This window comes from Ambystoma mexicanum, chromosome 1p, assembly GCF_040938575.1.
Source record: "Ambystoma mexicanum isolate Mex_15411 chromosome 1p, UKY_AmexF1_1, whole genome shotgun sequence".
Lineage (NCBI taxonomy): Eukaryota > Metazoa > Chordata > Amphibia > Caudata > Ambystomatidae > Ambystoma > Ambystoma mexicanum.
The window spans coordinates 31,742,490-31,759,367 of NC_090921.1; the positions used below are offsets into that span (position 1 = coordinate 31,742,490).

A 16,878-nucleotide genomic window follows, 5' to 3' on the forward strand; every position below is an offset into this window, starting at 1 on the left:
TATATTTACAAAAAACGTCATAAGATCCTACACACTATAGGGGGCACAAGTTCAATGGGATTGGGTGGCGGCGACTAACTATAGGTGCTGCTGCGATGTGGTTGGCTTTGGCTGGATGACGTCACTGGTCAGCCTCGTGGGTTGGGCTGGGCCTGGCAGGTCGGCTGAGTTCATCCGGACGGTGTTGTTGTGCCATTGTGGCCAGTGTCAGAGATGAATGTCTTTTCCTGACTTGGTTGCCCTATGCCATGCACACCGCAGTCATTCAGTCATTTCAATATTGTTTTCTTTAGTAAATCTTCCAATAGGTTATACTACAGGTTAATGCAACACAGGAGGAATGTACCTTGTGAGGGGTCTGGAGGTAATACGTCAGGACATGGTTACCAGTGTCCTGTTGACCGGGGCCATAGGTCGAGGGGCTAAGCTTCAGGGCCTGGGACGGGCGGTACAGGTCTTTCCGCCTTGTTAGAAGTTGTTATGGATGTTCCGCTGTGTTTTGTCAAAGTGTTGGGTGTCCTGATTGCACAGGGCTATAAGTCTGAGATGGTCCGGTGGGTTGTGGGGTTTACGAGGGGGCGCGTGTGTTCAGGCAGAGGTTTACTGCTGTGCTGTAAATAATGCAGGTGGCGGGCCGCGGCCTTGGGTGCTACAGAGGGGGTTACAAGTCTTTGAAGCGGCTCCAGTCTGGTTGGGGGAGGTAAAGCAGCGCGGCGCGGCCTCTGCTCTCATGCCTTGGCAGCCTTCGCAGGGTGGGAGGGGGAATGGCCTTGCACGTATTTCACAGAGGTATCTCCCTCGTGTGTTGCCGATTTAGGTAAAAACATCACAAACATTTGAACACTCTATAATACTTATTCAAATCAATACAAAACATGCATTTAAACTTTGCTGGATGTGTCTTGATTATACCCAGTCTGAGCACCTTATTCATACATTATGTTTTAACAAGTACAGTATTTAGTTATATGCATATATATTTGCAGTAAGTGAGGTAGAATTAGGATTGGTGGAGTACATAGAAAGTAACCCGCCACTGTTCGTGACGGTGGTGGCACATGTGGGGCCTAGACATGCACATTGACAAGCGCCTTCTTGTGCATCCTTCACATAAGTCCTCTGTATGGTTACATTCGTCTTCTCGTGTCCTTTAGCAGCATTAGTTTAGTTATGGCGCAAGCCCATGGAGTGTAAGTTTCCCAGTGATACACGTAACAAATAGATCCCTGGTGCGTTCCTTCATTATTAGCACCCAACTGCAATGGTGTGGGCTCGCCATCGCTTATATCATGGAAGCATGCTTTCTTATATTTATACATTTTACAGGCTTTTGTAATATAAGGGATTTTGTGGAAGAAAGCATACTTTGCGAGTGGTCTTGACATTAATATATAAAGACTGTCTGCCATCTGATGACCATTTTACTGTTCTTTTCATTGCCCAGGCCTGCTGGCCGGGTCATGCTGGGAGCGATGATACACTGCGGGAGGTGAACTGTTACAATGTTAGTGTATTACGCTAGCTCATGTCCGTCTCGTTCGTGGGAACGTGCTCGCAGCGGATCTGCCAGGGTGCTGCGGCGACAGGGATGACTGAGTCTCTCCAAGGGTGGGGGCCGCGCTACAGTGCGCTGAGCTCACACCATCTTTACCAGATAAAATGGTTTCTGGGCCTAGCTAAATTTTAATACATGTGGGCAATCAATACGTGTGGGCAATGTCTCCAGCGGGTGAACCCTCCATCACCTGGGCCCGGGTGGCATGAGGGGACGCCCAATGAGCCATAGCCCTCACCTGGGGAGAAAACGCAGGCGAGGAGGGTCTCCTGGACCAGTCCTCCCCTACAAGTCCAAGCGCAGATATTAGACATGCCCTTTGATGGATAAGATCTCTTTGGAAAGAAGATAGACGACCATCTGAAGGGAATCAAATCAGGCACGGACACAGCCCGAGCCATCAGTTCTTTGAAGGACAAAAATAAGGACCATCGATCTTTTCGTCCCTATAGAGGCTCATCTTCCAAATTCAGAGGATACGGTCGCTCCTCGTATGGGCAGAAAGCACAATGCTGCACGTATCAAGACAATAAATATCAGTCATCAAACAGATACGCCCATAGAGGCAGGCGTGGCTCCGCCCAAGGGAAGTCACAATACAAGCAAAACTGACTATCAAACACTTTCCCCTCAACGCCACACCCTGGTGGGGGGAAGGGTAAGCCAGTTCTTCCAGCGCTGGCAGTCAATTACATCGGACAAATGGGTGTTGCAGGTGATCCGAAAGGGTCACACCTCAGAATTAACCTCCTAAAAGAGTTAGGTTTTTCCATAAACAACACTAAGTCCTTCCCCGTTCCCAGCAAGACAGCTCTCTTCCTTGGAGCTGAGCTCAATACCAGCATTCCCAGAGTGAGGCCATCGACAGAAAGGGTAGCAGCGATTCTATGCTCAACATCGAGCTTCCTGGAGAAAGAGACATCTGTACGCTCTTACAAATCTCTTCTGTGCATAATGTCATCGTGTATATTCCACATACCAAACTGCAGTCTACACATAAGACTGATTCAGGAGGCCCTGGACCACCAATGGAAACAAGCTCTCGGATGCTTGGAGGACACCGTCCAGATTCCATCGACGTTGCACAAAGCTCTGCAATGGTGGAATGTTTTGAGAAATCTTCTGCAGGGGATGCCATTCCAAGCACCGACATCGACCCTTCTGCTGAGGACGGACGCTTCCTTATCAGGCTGGGGCGCTAATCTTGCGAACCGCCAAACCAAGGGCACTTGGTCGACACAAGAGTCCCAACTTCACATCAATGTGTTAGAGCTCAGAGCCATAAGGTTGGCGTTGAAAGCCTTCCTACCAGTGATAGCTGGCCAAGTACTTACAGTACAGACAGACAACACAACCTCCATGCACTACACAAACAAGCAGGGAGGCACGAGGTCAGAAATCTCATCACAGGAAGCCCAACAGCTATGGGCATGGGCCTTGCACCACGGAGTGCAAATCAAGGCAGAGCATCTTCCGGGAGTGGACAATATCCTAGCGGACAGACTAAGCAGGGAATACATGTCGTCCTACGAGTGGGAACTGGACGAAAAGGAAACCCAATGGATTTTTGCCTTATAGGGCCAACCGCATATTGACCTTTTTGCCACCAGGAACAACAAAAAGTGCAAGAGGTTTGCCTCGAGATACCCAGAGTACCAATCACTGGGAGACGCGCTCTCTGTGAATTGGATGGGGAAGTTCCTCTATGCCTTTCCTCCCATTCCCCTCATGGCGAGGGTACTTCGCAGGGTGAAAGAACAGGATTGTTCTATGCTCCTAATCGCACCGGATTGGGCGTGGCAAGTCTGGTACTCGACACTGAAGAATCTATCCCGTCGGCCCCCGATTCGCCTCGAGATGCATCAATATTGACACAACAGAAGCGCAAGGTGTTCCACCACGACCCCAGAAGCCTATCTCTCAAGGCATAGTTCCTGAGCAGCGCAAACCGATGAACCTGAAGCTAGCATCAGAATGCTGGGATATCACCAGGGCCGCGAGAGCCCCTTCGACACAAGTTACCTACACCAGGAAATGGACCCGTTTCTCCAAATGGTGCGAGAACTCTGCAATCGATCCTCTCACGGTCTCGGTTGATCAGGTGCTGCCCTACTTGTTGTACCTAGCTAAGTCAGGGCTCTCATTGCCCTCCATCAATGTCCATCTGTCAGCCATATGGGCGTACACAACAATCCCGGAGATGCAATCCTTGCTCTCTTTACCAGCGGTTAAAGTCTTCCTGAAAGGGCTGATGCACACTTATCCTCCTCCGCCCTCGCCAGTCCTGAACTGGAGCGTCAACACCGTCTTGACAGCCTTCATGCAACCTCCCTTCGAACCCATACACAGATGCAAAGTGAAATTCTTGTCCTGGAAAACAGCTTTTCTGATAGCCATCACATCAGCCAGAAGGATCAGTGAGTTCCAAGCTTTGTCTTCTAAGCCTCCGTTTACTTTGTTCCAGAAGGACCGCGTCATCTTAAGGCCACAGCCTAAGTTCCTTCCCAAGGTGCTTTCGGAGATGACACTCACTGAGCGCATTGTTTTACCAAACTTTTTCCAGAATCCCGCTTCTGAAGCGGAAAGAACATTACATTCTCTAGACGTTTCTAGAGTATTGAAGTTTTTATTTACAGAGAACCAAGGAGTTCCGCTCCTCAAATCGACTGTTCATTGCCTTCTCTGGCCGTACCAAAGGTCAACATATCTCTAAACAAAGTCTGGCACGCTGGGTATCGTCTAGCATCACCCACTGCCATCAGCTGAAAGGCGACCCTCTAATTAGACCGCCATCTGCACACTCCACCAGAGGAAGGGCGGCGACAACAGCATTCCATGCAGGGGTGGCCTTGAAGGACATATGCAGTGGCGCCACGTTAAGCACTCTGCACACCTTCGCAAAACACTACTGCCTGGCTGAAGATACCAACAAAGAAACTGCAGTTGGACAGGGAGTGCTCTGCCATCTCTTTGCATAAGGTAGGACTAGCCTCTTTTCCCACCTTTCCCAAGGTATGTAACCGTTGTGTTGCTGCATGGTAAAGGTTTGATCAGAAACATGTTTTTTCTGTATTTATGCATGTATGTAATGATGGTGGCCTGTTTAACTGCTTGGTATTCTATTCAAGCATCTGAATCTATGAAACATCCAATGCTGGAGAAGTCTTAGTTACTTACCTGTAACTGTATTTCTCCAGCATTGGTATCTCTTATGGATTCACATGCGCCCGCCCGCCTCCCCTGGGAGGCTGCTCCTATGCTCGGCATCCATCATACTGTAATCTCTTCGGTTCAAAATCTGAAGATGGCTGCCGGGGGCAGAGCTTAAGCCCTGCCATCTCATTGGTTGGGGCCATAAAGCAGCAAAGTGAGGTGGAGGGACTACACAATAGAATGGCTCATAGGCTACAATTGGCTATGTACATGCACTGCTGGTTGGCAGTGTATATATAAACATTCTCTTTTAATAATTATTTATCACCGAGGATTCCCAGTCTGACGACGGGGAATATTCAAGCATGTGAATCTATGAAAGATACCAATGCTGGAGAAATACAGTTACAGGTAAGTAACTAAGACTTGCTTCTAGCACAACTGTTGAAATTCAATAGAAACCATTCTTCCCTCTCAAGGTGACTAGTTCAAAGCGTACCTATTCAAGTTGTACGTGGTGTGTGAAATACCTACAAGGGATCAGGAAACCTTGTGTAAGTTGAGAAGTATAATTAATAACTGCAGAAAAAACCTGCGGGTAAATAAGCAGCAAACTTGCCAATCTCTACATATGGCAGTGTGTCTACAAGGTCTGAAGGGAGCTTATTCACGTAGTCCCTAAATTGCTGCTATTTGTAATGTAGCATGAAAACCCAATCAATCCTCCTTTAGACCTAGTGTGGCCGGTACGGATAGTATCTTCGATCCATTGTTGAAATATTTGGATCAACGGCTTCAACCTTTAGTACAATGTACGTTGACTTACCTAAGGGATACCTCTCACATCTTGAATTCACTTAAAGGTTTACATAACCTGAATACCGAGTCCATTCTTTTCTCACTCGATGTTCAAAGTTTGTACACTTCCATCCCACATTGTGATGGTCTCGCTGCCTTAGAATGGATATTACTCCAGCAGGAAATATTTCAGTCAAGTAAGACCTTTGCTTTGGAATTAGCGAAAATTATCTTGTATAACAACTATTTTCGTTTCAATAAGACTTATTTTCTCCAGGTTTCAGGGACTTCCATAGGGTCAGGAATGATCCCAACTTACATGAACCTCTTTATGTATCATTTTGAGACTCAGAACATCCGTACACATCAACATCAGTCCAAGAAACTGTCATATTGGAAATGATACATCGATGATAATTGTGGGATTTGGAACACTAGTCCTAGTGAATTGCTTGAATTCATTGATTTTCAGAACGCATGTCACCCGAGGATTCATTTCCCCCTTGAAATATGCAATCCTTGCCTCCATTTCCTTGATGTAGAGATATCATTAAGGGACCAGGAACTTGTGACCACCATTTTCCAAAATCCGATAGCTGTTAACAGCATTTTACATTTCTCAAGTTTTCTTCTGCAATACCTAAACAATTGCTTGCTGTTCATTAAATTCTTAATTCTAAAAAGCGTCCGGGTTCAGCAACAAAACCAGTACATATTCTCCAGATCCAGGGTCCTGTACCAGAGCTTGTACATATTCTGTAAGCCTAGCTATTCATACCCTGACTCCAGATCAAGGGTCCGGCACCATAGCTTGTACATATTCTGTAAGCCTAGCTATTCATACCCTGACTCCAGATCCAGGGTCCGGCACCATAGCTTGTGCATATTTGGTACGCCTAGCTGTTCATACCCTGACTCCAGATCCAGGGTCTGGCACCATAGCTTGTACATTTTCTGTAAGCCTAGCTATTCATACCCTGACTCCAGAACCAGGGTCCGACACCATAACTTGTACATATAATGTAAGCCTAGCTATTCATACCTTGACTCCAGATCCATGGTCCGGCACCAAAGCTTGTACATATTCTGTAAGCCTAGCTGTTCATACCCTGACTCTAGATCCAGGGTCCGACACCATAGCTTGTACATATTCTGTAAGCCTAGCTATTCATACCCTGACTCCAGATCCAGGGCCCGGCACCATAGCTTGTACATATTCTGTAAGCCTAGCTATTTATACCCTGACTCCAGATCCAGGGTCTGGCACCGTAGCTTGTGTATTTTCTGTAAACCTAGCTATTCATACCCTGACTCCAGATCCAGGGCCCGGCAGCATAGCTTGTGCATATTCTGTAAGCCTAGCTATTCATACCCTGACTCCAGTTCCAGGGTCCTGCACCACAGCTTGTACATATTTTGTAAGCCTAGCAATTCATACCCTGACTCCTGTTCCAGGGTCCTGCACCATAGCTTGTACATATTCTGTAAGCCTAGCTATTCATACCTTGACTCCAGATCCAAGGTCCGACGTCATAGCTTGTATATATTCTGTAAGCCTAGCTATTCATATCCTGACTCCAGATCCAGGGTCCGGCACCATAGCTTGTACATATTCTGTAAGCCTAGCTATTCATACCCTGACTCCAGATCCAGGGTCCGGCACCATGGCTTGCGCATATTCTGTAAGCCTAGCTATTCATACCCTGACTCCAGATCCAGGGTCCGGCACCATAGCTTGTACATATTCTGTAAACCTAGCTATTCATACCCTGACTCCAGATCCAGGGTCCGGCACCATAGCTTGTGCATATTTGGTACGCCTAGCTGTTCATACCCTGACTCCAGATCCAGGGTCTGGCACCATAGCTTGTACATTTTCTGTAAGCCTAGCTATTCATACCCTGACTCCAGAACCAGGGTCCAACACCATAACTTGTACATTTTCTATAAGCCTAGCTATTCATACCTTGACTCCAGATCCATGGTCCGGCACCAAAGCTTGTACATATTCTGTAAGCCTAGCTGTTCATACCCTGACTCTAGATCCAGGGTCCGACACCATAGCTTGTACATATTCTGTAAGCCTAGCTATTCATACCCTGACTCCAGATCCAGGGCCCGGCACCATAGCTTGTACATATTCTGTAAGCCTAGCTATTTATACCCTGACTCCAGATCCAGGGTCCAGCACCCTAGCTTGTGTATTTTCTGTAAGCCTAGCTATTCATACCCTGACTCCAGATCCAGGGCCCGGCAGCATAGCTTGTACATATTCTGTAACCCTAGCTAGTCATACTCTGACTCCAGATCCAGAGTCCGGCACCATAGCTTGTACATATTCTGTAAGCCTAGCTATTCATACACTAACTCCACATCCAGGGCCTGGCACCATATCCCGGTTATATTATGTAAACATTGCTGTCCATACACTGACTCCAGATCCACAGCCCAGCACCATATTCTGTGCATATGCTGTAAACTATCCGTACACACTAAAGTAGCACAAAAAGTCCTCTTTTTTTTTTGATGTAGGATTTTTTTGGGATGCGGACATTAGAACATCATAGAAAACATATTCCAAACAAGCTACCCTCTTTGTTGCACAATGAGCTGGAGGCAATTATTGACACAAAGAGTGATACCATCTTTCTAAACTTATATGAAGAACGGTAGTAGTCAGTGGAACAAGATACAGTAGAATGTATTAGTACACAAATAATAAAAAGAACATAAACCACGTGGTCTTGAACTGGTATTCAAAAACACTTAAAACATGTAAACATGAATCCTAATGTTTTCTTGAGCAGTTTAGCTTTTAGCTGCTCTAAAACACTTTGCTTATTACAGACCAAGGTGATGTTAGTAACCTATGAGTGACTTTTTACAATTTTATTTTTACACAAAAAAGCCCTTGAATAACAGTGTCGACAGTTAAGTCTTGATATTTTACTTTCAGCCTTCTTGGGTTACTCAAAATTGAGCAATAGTTCAAGGCTGTCTTCAGGGCACAGTATCCCTTGATGGGGGAAACGTGATACAATTTTAGGATTCTTGGATTGTGAATGCTGAACACACGTGTCTAAAAACAAACATATAAAACATTTTTAAAGAAAAGGTTTTAGAACAGACTGACCAACATAATGCAAAACTCTTTATTTCTTTTCACTCTATTTGTTCAACTTGTTCTACCAACACCATTATTCTTGAGTGCACACCATTATATTTCATTCATAATGTCTTTCCTTACATTTGCTTTTGAAGACCTTCGTTTTCGCTAATTTAGTCAGAAAACACAATAGTTTCTCCCCTGATTTATTGTAAGCAATTTTAGGCCAAAAGGGGAAGTGTAATGGCCGCCATTCGATTTTATTAATCCGTACCATTATTTGTACACACTTTCATTTTTGTTTAGGAACGTGACAATACTGTTCTCTGATAGTTATTCTACATAACGGTCATCCCATGTGGATGGTTGCTGGTATCTCAAGTGTGTTATTAAGAGACAGTCCAGTCTTATATTTTTCTGAAAGAAATGGTCAGCCAAATGTGCCAATATGCCATCAATTGTTCAATTGCCACAGTCTACTACAGACAGTTCGAATGAAGCCATTATACAATATGACATAATATTTGTCATGCTGACCCACTGTTAGGCAGAATCACATGCAGTGCCCGTGGGGAACACTACCTGCAATTAAGACTACAAGTGTCAGTACAATTTCACCTTTGGTACAAGCCTGTACTACACAGTAATGCGGTAGCAGTGGCTAAGCAGCCCGACTTATCTCAAGAGTTTAAGTGAGCAGTAGAACAAGTTACACAAAGAACCAACAAATACAGTGGTGCAAACAAACACTTAAGGTTTCTTGGTAAAAGAATATACATTTATTTACACAGTCATTTGGAAAACACTACACTAGCAAGAGCAGCTCAATATCATATACTATAAATACACAACCAATATGTTACTGAACAAGTTCAGCTCCCCTGAAGTGGGAGCAAAATGGCACTTCAGTTACTTTAAAAAGGGATAAAAAGCCAAGGTTATAAGAAAAGAAGCACAAATACTTTCATAGGCAGGGCAAAGGGTTTCAGTTAACTACAACCAGCAATTCAGTTCATAGGCCTGGGCCAAAGTCAATGGTTAAGAGTCTTTGTATAGGATAGCACAGTTCTGGTAGTAAACAGTTAAGTCTTTGCCACGGATCTTAGAAGAATTTGATCAGACGAAAAGTTAGATGTTGGTTTAGGGAAGGACAAGCCTTCAAAGTTGGGAAAGTTTCACAAACTTTCACTGTGGCCGAAAAGATTTCCGTACCGCGTTTGCACAGTACCTTTAAAGTGAAGAAGAGCTGTAGCTGAGGCAGTTGTTCCTGGCAGTTCGAGCAGATCTTGCTGTTCCTGAGCTTCAGTTGTGGGGACAAGAAGGTGGAAGTCGGGAGGTTCCTGCACTGCCCATGGATGAGGCCACAAGCTTGGTAAAAAGTCGGTTTAAGGTGTGAGTGCCTTAAAGACCACAAACTGGTATCCTTCCCACTTGCTATCCCGTTTTCTACAGCACTCTGCAGAAAATTCGACCAGGAGCGGACGGTGTCCAGGCGGCTTGCGAGTTGGTTGTTCCCACCAAACTCAACGGAAGAAGTTAACCTTGAAGCGCTTCTTTGTCGATGGTGTTTCAGGCAATTCAGACCTGCAGCACGGCTTCACCGGTCGTCCAGGAGTTGCAGCAGTTGTCTTCCTTCAGTTCGTCTTTGGTTCTTTCGTTCCAGTGGTCGACTCTGCTTTCCAAGTCCCAGAGACCTGCTTTTAAACAGTTTTCCCCCATTCATTCCAGCCTGGCTGTCACTCACACAGCAGGGTGGCTGTCCTTGCCGGACAGCCATCCGGCCAATCACGCCAGAGTGCATTCAGGTCTCCTAGGAGACTAACCACAGGGAATATCAGACACCTCCCTCACATCCTGTCCACCCAGACACTCGAGCGCCAGAGGAAGCCTTCAGTCCTGAAGCCCGCCAAAGGCCAACGAACAAAGGGACCAAACCTGGTTTGGCATGCATAGTTAAACACAAGAAGGACTTTTCCAAAAAGAAATGTCAAAAAAAGTTGACCGGAGTCTGTTTTTACAGATAGGTCTTGGGCGCCATATTGAAAAACATGGCTGACCCGATATGTAGCTATATGTTCGCGGTCGGGGAAAATCATGGTAGTTTGTTCTAAGCCACTGCCATCAGCCATTTCAAGTAGGAAAGGGTAGCATTTTACTGTTACATGAGTGTTTTGACTCAGGATGCTAGGCAACCCCTCCAGCACTCTATAGGAAGATAGTGTGTGCTGGGTCTGTACATTTAAAGAGACTAGTAAAGTCAATTTCACTTTACATGCTCTGGGAGACGGTAGTCAGTCCCAGAGAAGGTATTTAAACCTTGAGAAGTCTGAAAGACACCCCTGTGCCACTGCACTAAAGGTGCTGTGTGACACACAGAAAAAGATGATGCCTATGAGTTGTTTAAAACTCCATAACCAAAGAGCACAAAAGTAAAACACACATCAAAATACACGGAAGAGTGGGAAAAAAAGCTCACACTCTAAAAGGTCTCAAAAGGTAAAGGAAATTAGCACATTCTTGAGAATTCTCCCTAACACCCACATTCGTGTCAGTAATTGTTATTTTTTTCAGGGAACCGGATTACCGTATTCACATATTCTTCAGTATCATCCAAAGGATATTTGTTCATTTGTTGGATTTTCTGCACCTCCGTAGATTGCCCCATACAACAAGCCTAAGAGGAAACCATAATAAAAAAAGGGTTCCAGATTCAGTAAGTCAGAAGAACACATCAAATATTGCTATCCGTACACTGGCTCCAGATCCAGGGCCTGGCACCATATTCTGGACATATGCTGTAAACATTGCTATCCGTACACTGGCTCCTGATCCAGGGCCCGGCACCATATGCTGTAAACATTGCTATCCGTACACTGGCTCCATATCCAGGGCCTGGCACTATATTCTGTACATATGCTGTAAACATTGCTATCCGTACACTGGCTCCAGATCCAGGGCCTGGCACTACACCCTGTGCATGTTGTGTCAACATTCATGTCTGGACTCTGGCTCCAGGTCTCAACCACCATTAAGAAATGGTCTGAATCTGCTGCAAGTTATTTAAATTTGGTGCTGATGTATCTCACAAGAAAGACCATGGAGTACATTTCTGATTGTGGCGTAAAGTGAATGAATGGTGAAAAAAGACTTGAGTAAGGCTTATACGCCTTTAATTGATGCCATGCCACATTTTGAATCGTTTGTATGATGGAGCGGAGGGGCAAATTATAATTGTGAACGCTCCATCCATGAATGTTAAGCAGTGTTCGCAATTAAAAGTAAATGCTGCCTGGCATGCAAGCATGGCAGCCAACGTTTACTCACTTTGTACGTCGAAGTGCAAAAGGGCAGGGCAAAAGACGGCGTACGTGTCATCATTTGGCAGCGGGGACCTGGTTAAGCCGGAGTGCAAATTTACCAGGTCCCCGTCACCAAATTACATTTTGGAGCAAACAAGCTCCACTGTTGTGCCCATGAAACACTAGCTCTCCCCATCGTTTTTCTCTTCATCTTATTGTTTTTTTTCTTGTTAAATAATGTTAGTAACATTTTGAAGAATGATGAATTGATAATAGTTCTTGTTACAGGTTTTGAATCCAGGTTTGGGGTGGTATCATTCTCCTCTTCTGGGGACCCTATCTGGGCAGCACCACTTTTAACAAATATTTGTACTGTTCTCGTGCCGCGCTTGGATAATCAGTTCAGAGTGTTAGCAGTCTGAATAGGGAACACATAATGGAGAAAGAACACATTAAAAGCAACTATTACTTGTGTTGATGTAACGTTGTAAAGTACCCTCCACCTCCTGGAACCCTCGGTTGGACACGCCATTTTTTTATCATTGCCAGATTTGTTAACAGATTTGTACATTTTCCCTCTGCAGACACCTGAGACCTGGATATCAAACATCTAAATGGGAAGAAGGAAAGTCCAGCACTTGCCTGAGCGCGCAGCAGCACCACCACCAGCCGGACCTGCTTGTAGCGTCTCTATTGTAAGAGGCATGCCTGAGCTTCGCTTCCCGCCAGAAGACTCTGTAAGGATGGCGCCTGACGTCTGGGAAAGGGTAATACCTGTAGAGGTTGGAACGCTTCCACCATCGGATACCTCAGTCAAGAGCCCTTTCAAAAACCGGCAAAGTGTTTTTGAGGCTGAGCCCCCTGCACGGCATGGCACCAGCATGGAAATCTGTGCCACGCTACGAGACCTGCAGGCAAAAATAGATTGCTTGCAAAATACTATGGAGCACATGCCCCTTAAAGTTGCAGAGATTATGAAGCAAAGCTGGCTAACAAAGGGTCAAGATTACCTGAAAAGCCATGTAATGCCTTCGGATATGGTAAGTCCCGCAATAGGCAGACACTGTGATCTACATGGATTTCGTCCACCTCCTCTTCAAGACAATACAGTGGAACCCAGCCTGAGTCTTGACCAAGTGTTTACTGATAGCCTGGGCCAACAGCAGAACCACTGCCCACAACCGGTGACTACTGATGGGAAGAACCAACTGAACCACTGCCTACAACCAGTGACTACTGAGGGGCAGAGCCCATGGAACTACTGCCTACAACCGGTGAGTACTGATGGGCAGAGCCAACAGAACCATTGCTTACAACCAGTGACTACTGATGGGCAGAGCCAACGGAACCATTGCTTACAACCAGTGACTACTGATGGGCAAAGCCAACAGAACCACTCCCTACAACCAGTGACTACTGATGGGCCGAGCCAAAAGAACCACTGCATATCAGCAGTATTTGGTGGTTTTCATTGCCAGCACGAGAGTCTGGCCTTGCGCCCAACTTGCATTGATAGACCGAGCCCAGAGGAGAGTCTGTGCACTCAACCAATATTCACTGTTGATTGGAACCCACAACAAATCCTCAAGCATGAACCGTTGAGTCCTGAAGAGAATGGACAGGATAAGGACCAAGTCCCACAGCAGGCTTTTTATTATGGACCGCGACCAGATCTGAGCTGCAAGTTCGACCCGTGGTGTTCAAATGGACTGGGCCCAGCTGAACCTGCCATATCCCTGGCATCAAACGCTCTTCCTGCAGGTGGAGCTGCCTTCATAGGCTCCTTAACCAGAAGAAATGCAGCCTCAGAAAGGCCTCTATGCAAAGCCACCCCAGGTATGTTTGTTAAACCAATGATTTGTGTCTTGAATAGGATGTGCACTGATACAGTAATTGAACACACCTTAATAGAAAATGTTAGCATCCGGTGTAACATATGTGTTAGTCTTTGATATTCACAGACAAAATGCCCTCTTGATCCCTTCTTTGGCAAAGCAAAATTATCTGAAGCATATTGAAGTCTGGACATATGCAGGGCAGTCTGCTCAGTACAAGGGTATCTGAAGCAAAGTCTGAGGTGGGGCAGAAGGCAGGGCAGTCTGTTGACTCTTAAGGGGATCTGGAGCACAGTGTGAGGTGGGGCAGAAGGCAGGGCAGCCTGTAGATTCTAAGTGGATCTGAAGCACAGTCTGAGGTGGGTATGTGGAGAGAGCAGTCGCTAGAGTGGAAGTGGATCTGAAGCACAGTCTGAGGTGGATATGTGGAGAGAGCAGTCGCTAGAGTGGAAGTGGATCTGAAGCACAGTCTGAGGTGGGTATGTGGAGAGAGCAGTCGCTAGAGTGGAAGTGGATCTGAAGCACAGTCTGAGGTGGGTGTGTGGGGAGGGCAGTCGCTAGAGTGGAAGTGGATCTGAAGCACAGTCTGAGGTGGGTGTGTGGAGAGAGCAGTCGCTAGAGTGGAAGTGGATCTGAAGCACAGTCTGAGGTGGGTGTGTGGAGAGAGCAGTCGCTAGAGTGGAAGTGGATCTGAAGCACAGTCTGAGGTGGGTATGTGGAGAGAGCAGTCGCTAGAGTGGAAGTGGATCTGATGCACAGTCTGAGGTGGGTATGTGGAGAGAGCAGTCGCTAGAGTGGAAGTGGATCTGAAGCACAGTCTGAGGTGGGTATGTGGAGAGAGCAGTCGCTAGAGTGGAAGTGGATCTGAAGCACAGTCTGAGGTGGGTATGTGGAGAGAGCAGTCGCTAGAGTGGAAGTGGATCTGAAGCACAGTCTGAGGTGGATATGTGGAGAGAGCAGTCACTAGAGTGGAAGTGGATCTGAAGCACAGTCTGAGGTGGGTATGTGGAGAGAGCAGTCGCTAGAGTGGAAGTGGATCTGAAGCACAGTTTGAGGTGGGTATGTGGGGAGGGCAGTCGCTAGAGTGGAAGTGGATCTGAAGCACAGTCTGAAGTGGGTGTGTGGGGAGGGCAGTCGCTAGAGTGGAAGTGGATCTGAAGCACAGTCTGAGGTGGGTGTGTGGAGAGAGCAGTCGCTAGAGTGGAAGTGGATCTGAAGCACAGTCTGAGATGGGTGTGTGGAGAGAGCAGTCGCTAGAGTGGAAGTGGATCTGAAGCACGGTCTGAGGTGGGTATGTGGAGAGAGCAGTCGCTAGAGTGGAAGTGGATCTGAAGCACAGTCTGAGGTGGATATGTGGAGAGAGCAGTCGCTAGAGTGGAAGTGGATCTGAAGCACAGTCTGAGGTGGGTATGTGGAGAGAGCAGTCGCTAGAGTGGAAGTGGATCTGAAGCACAGTCTGAGGTGGATATGTGGAGAGAGCAGTCGCTAGAGTGGAAGTGGATCTGAAGCACAGTCTGAGGTGGGTATGTGGAGAGAGCAGTCGCTAGAGTGGAAGTGGATCTGAAGCACATTCTGAGGTGGGTATGTGGAGAGAGCAGTCGCTAGAGTAGAAGTGGATATGAAGCACAGTCTGAGGTGGGTATGTGGAGAGAGCAGTCGCTAGAGTGGAAGTGGATCTGAAGCACAGTCTGAGGTGGGTATGTGGAGAGAGCAGTCGCTAGAGTGGAAGTGGATCTGAAGCACAGTCTGAGATGGGTATGTGGAGAGAGCAGTCGCTAGAGTGGAAGTGGATCTGAAGCACAGTCTGAGGTGGGTATGTGAATATAGGAGTGCAGTCTGTAGAGTCTAAGGGGATCTGAAGCACAGTCTGAGGTGGGTATGTGGGGAGGGCAGTTTGTAGAGTGTAAGAGGATCTGAAGCACAGTCAGATGGGTATGTGAATATAGTAGTGCAGTCGCTAGAGTGGAAGTGGATCTGAAGCACAGTCTGAGGTGGATATGTGGAGAGAGCAGTCGCTAGAGTGGAAGTGGATCTGAAGCACAGTCTGAGGTGGGTATGTGGAGAGAGCAGTCGCTAGAGTGGAAGTGGATCTGAAGCACAGTCTGAGGTGGGTATGTGGAGAGAGCAGTCGCTAGAGTGGAAGTGGATCTGAAGCACAGTCTGAGGTGGGTGTGTGGAGAGAGCAGTCGCTAGAGTGGAAGTGGATCTGAAGCACAGTCTGAGGTGGGTATGTGGAGAGAGCAGTCGCTAGAGTGGAAGTGGATCTGAAGCACAGTCTGAGGTGGGTGTGTGGAGAGAGCAGTCGCTAGAGTGGAAGTGGATCTGAAGCACAGTCTGAGGTGGGTGTGTGGAGAGAGCAGTCGCTAGAGTGGAAGTGGATCTGAAGCACAGTCTGAGGTGGGTATGTGGAGAGAGCAGTCGCTAGAGTGGAAGTGGATCTGAAGCACAGTCTGAGGTGGGTATGTGGAGAGAGCAGTCGCTAAAGTGGAAGTGGATCTGAAGCACAGTCTGAGGTGGGTATGTGGAGAGAGCAGTCGCTAGAGTGGAAGTGGATCTGAAGCACAGTCTGAGGTGGATATGTGGAGAGAGCAGTCGCTAGAGTGGAAGTGGATCTGAAGCACAGTCTGAGGTGGGTATGTGGAGAGAGCAGTCGCTAGAGTGGAAGTGGATCTGAAGCACAGTCTGAGGTGGGTATGTGGAGAGAGCAGTCGCTAGAGTGGAAGTGGATATGAAGCACAGTCTGAGGTGGGTATGTGGAGAGAGCAGTCGCTAGAGTGGAAGTGGATCTGAAGCACAGTCTGAGGTGGGTATGTGGAGAGAGCAGTCGCTAGAGTGGAAGTGGATCTGAAGCACAGTCTGAGATGGGTATGTGGAGAGAGCAGTCGCTAGAGTGGAAGTGGATCTGAAGCACAGTCTGAGGTGGGTATGTGAATATAGGAGTGCAGTCTGTAGAGTCTAAGGGGATCTGAAGCACAGTCTGAGGTGGGTATGTGGGGAGAGCAGTCGCTAGAGTGGAAGTGGATCTGAAGCACAGTCTGAGGTGGATATGTGGAGAGAGCAGTCGCTAGAGTGAAAGTGGATCTGAAGCACAGTCTGAGGTGGGTATGTGGAGAGAGCAGTCGCTAGAGTGGA

The 16,878-nt window shown here is 46.9% G+C and overlaps 1 protein-coding gene across 2 annotated transcripts in view; it reads left to right on the forward strand.

The window, feature by feature from the left end:
• LOC138565177 (uncharacterized) overlaps positions 1 to 16,878 on the forward strand; it is a 480,132-nt gene that overhangs the window by 261,415 nt on the left and 201,839 nt on the right. For both annotated transcript variants that reach the window (XR_011301098.1, XM_069642961.1), the window contains exon 2: positions 12,496 to 13,747. Coding sequence is in view for 1 of the 2 variants with exons in the window: in XM_069642961.1 (XP_069499062.1) it covers positions 12,526 to 13,747 (1,222 nt within the window). In the remaining variant the exon portion in view is untranslated. The remainder of the gene's footprint in view (positions 1 to 12,495; positions 13,748 to 16,878) is intronic.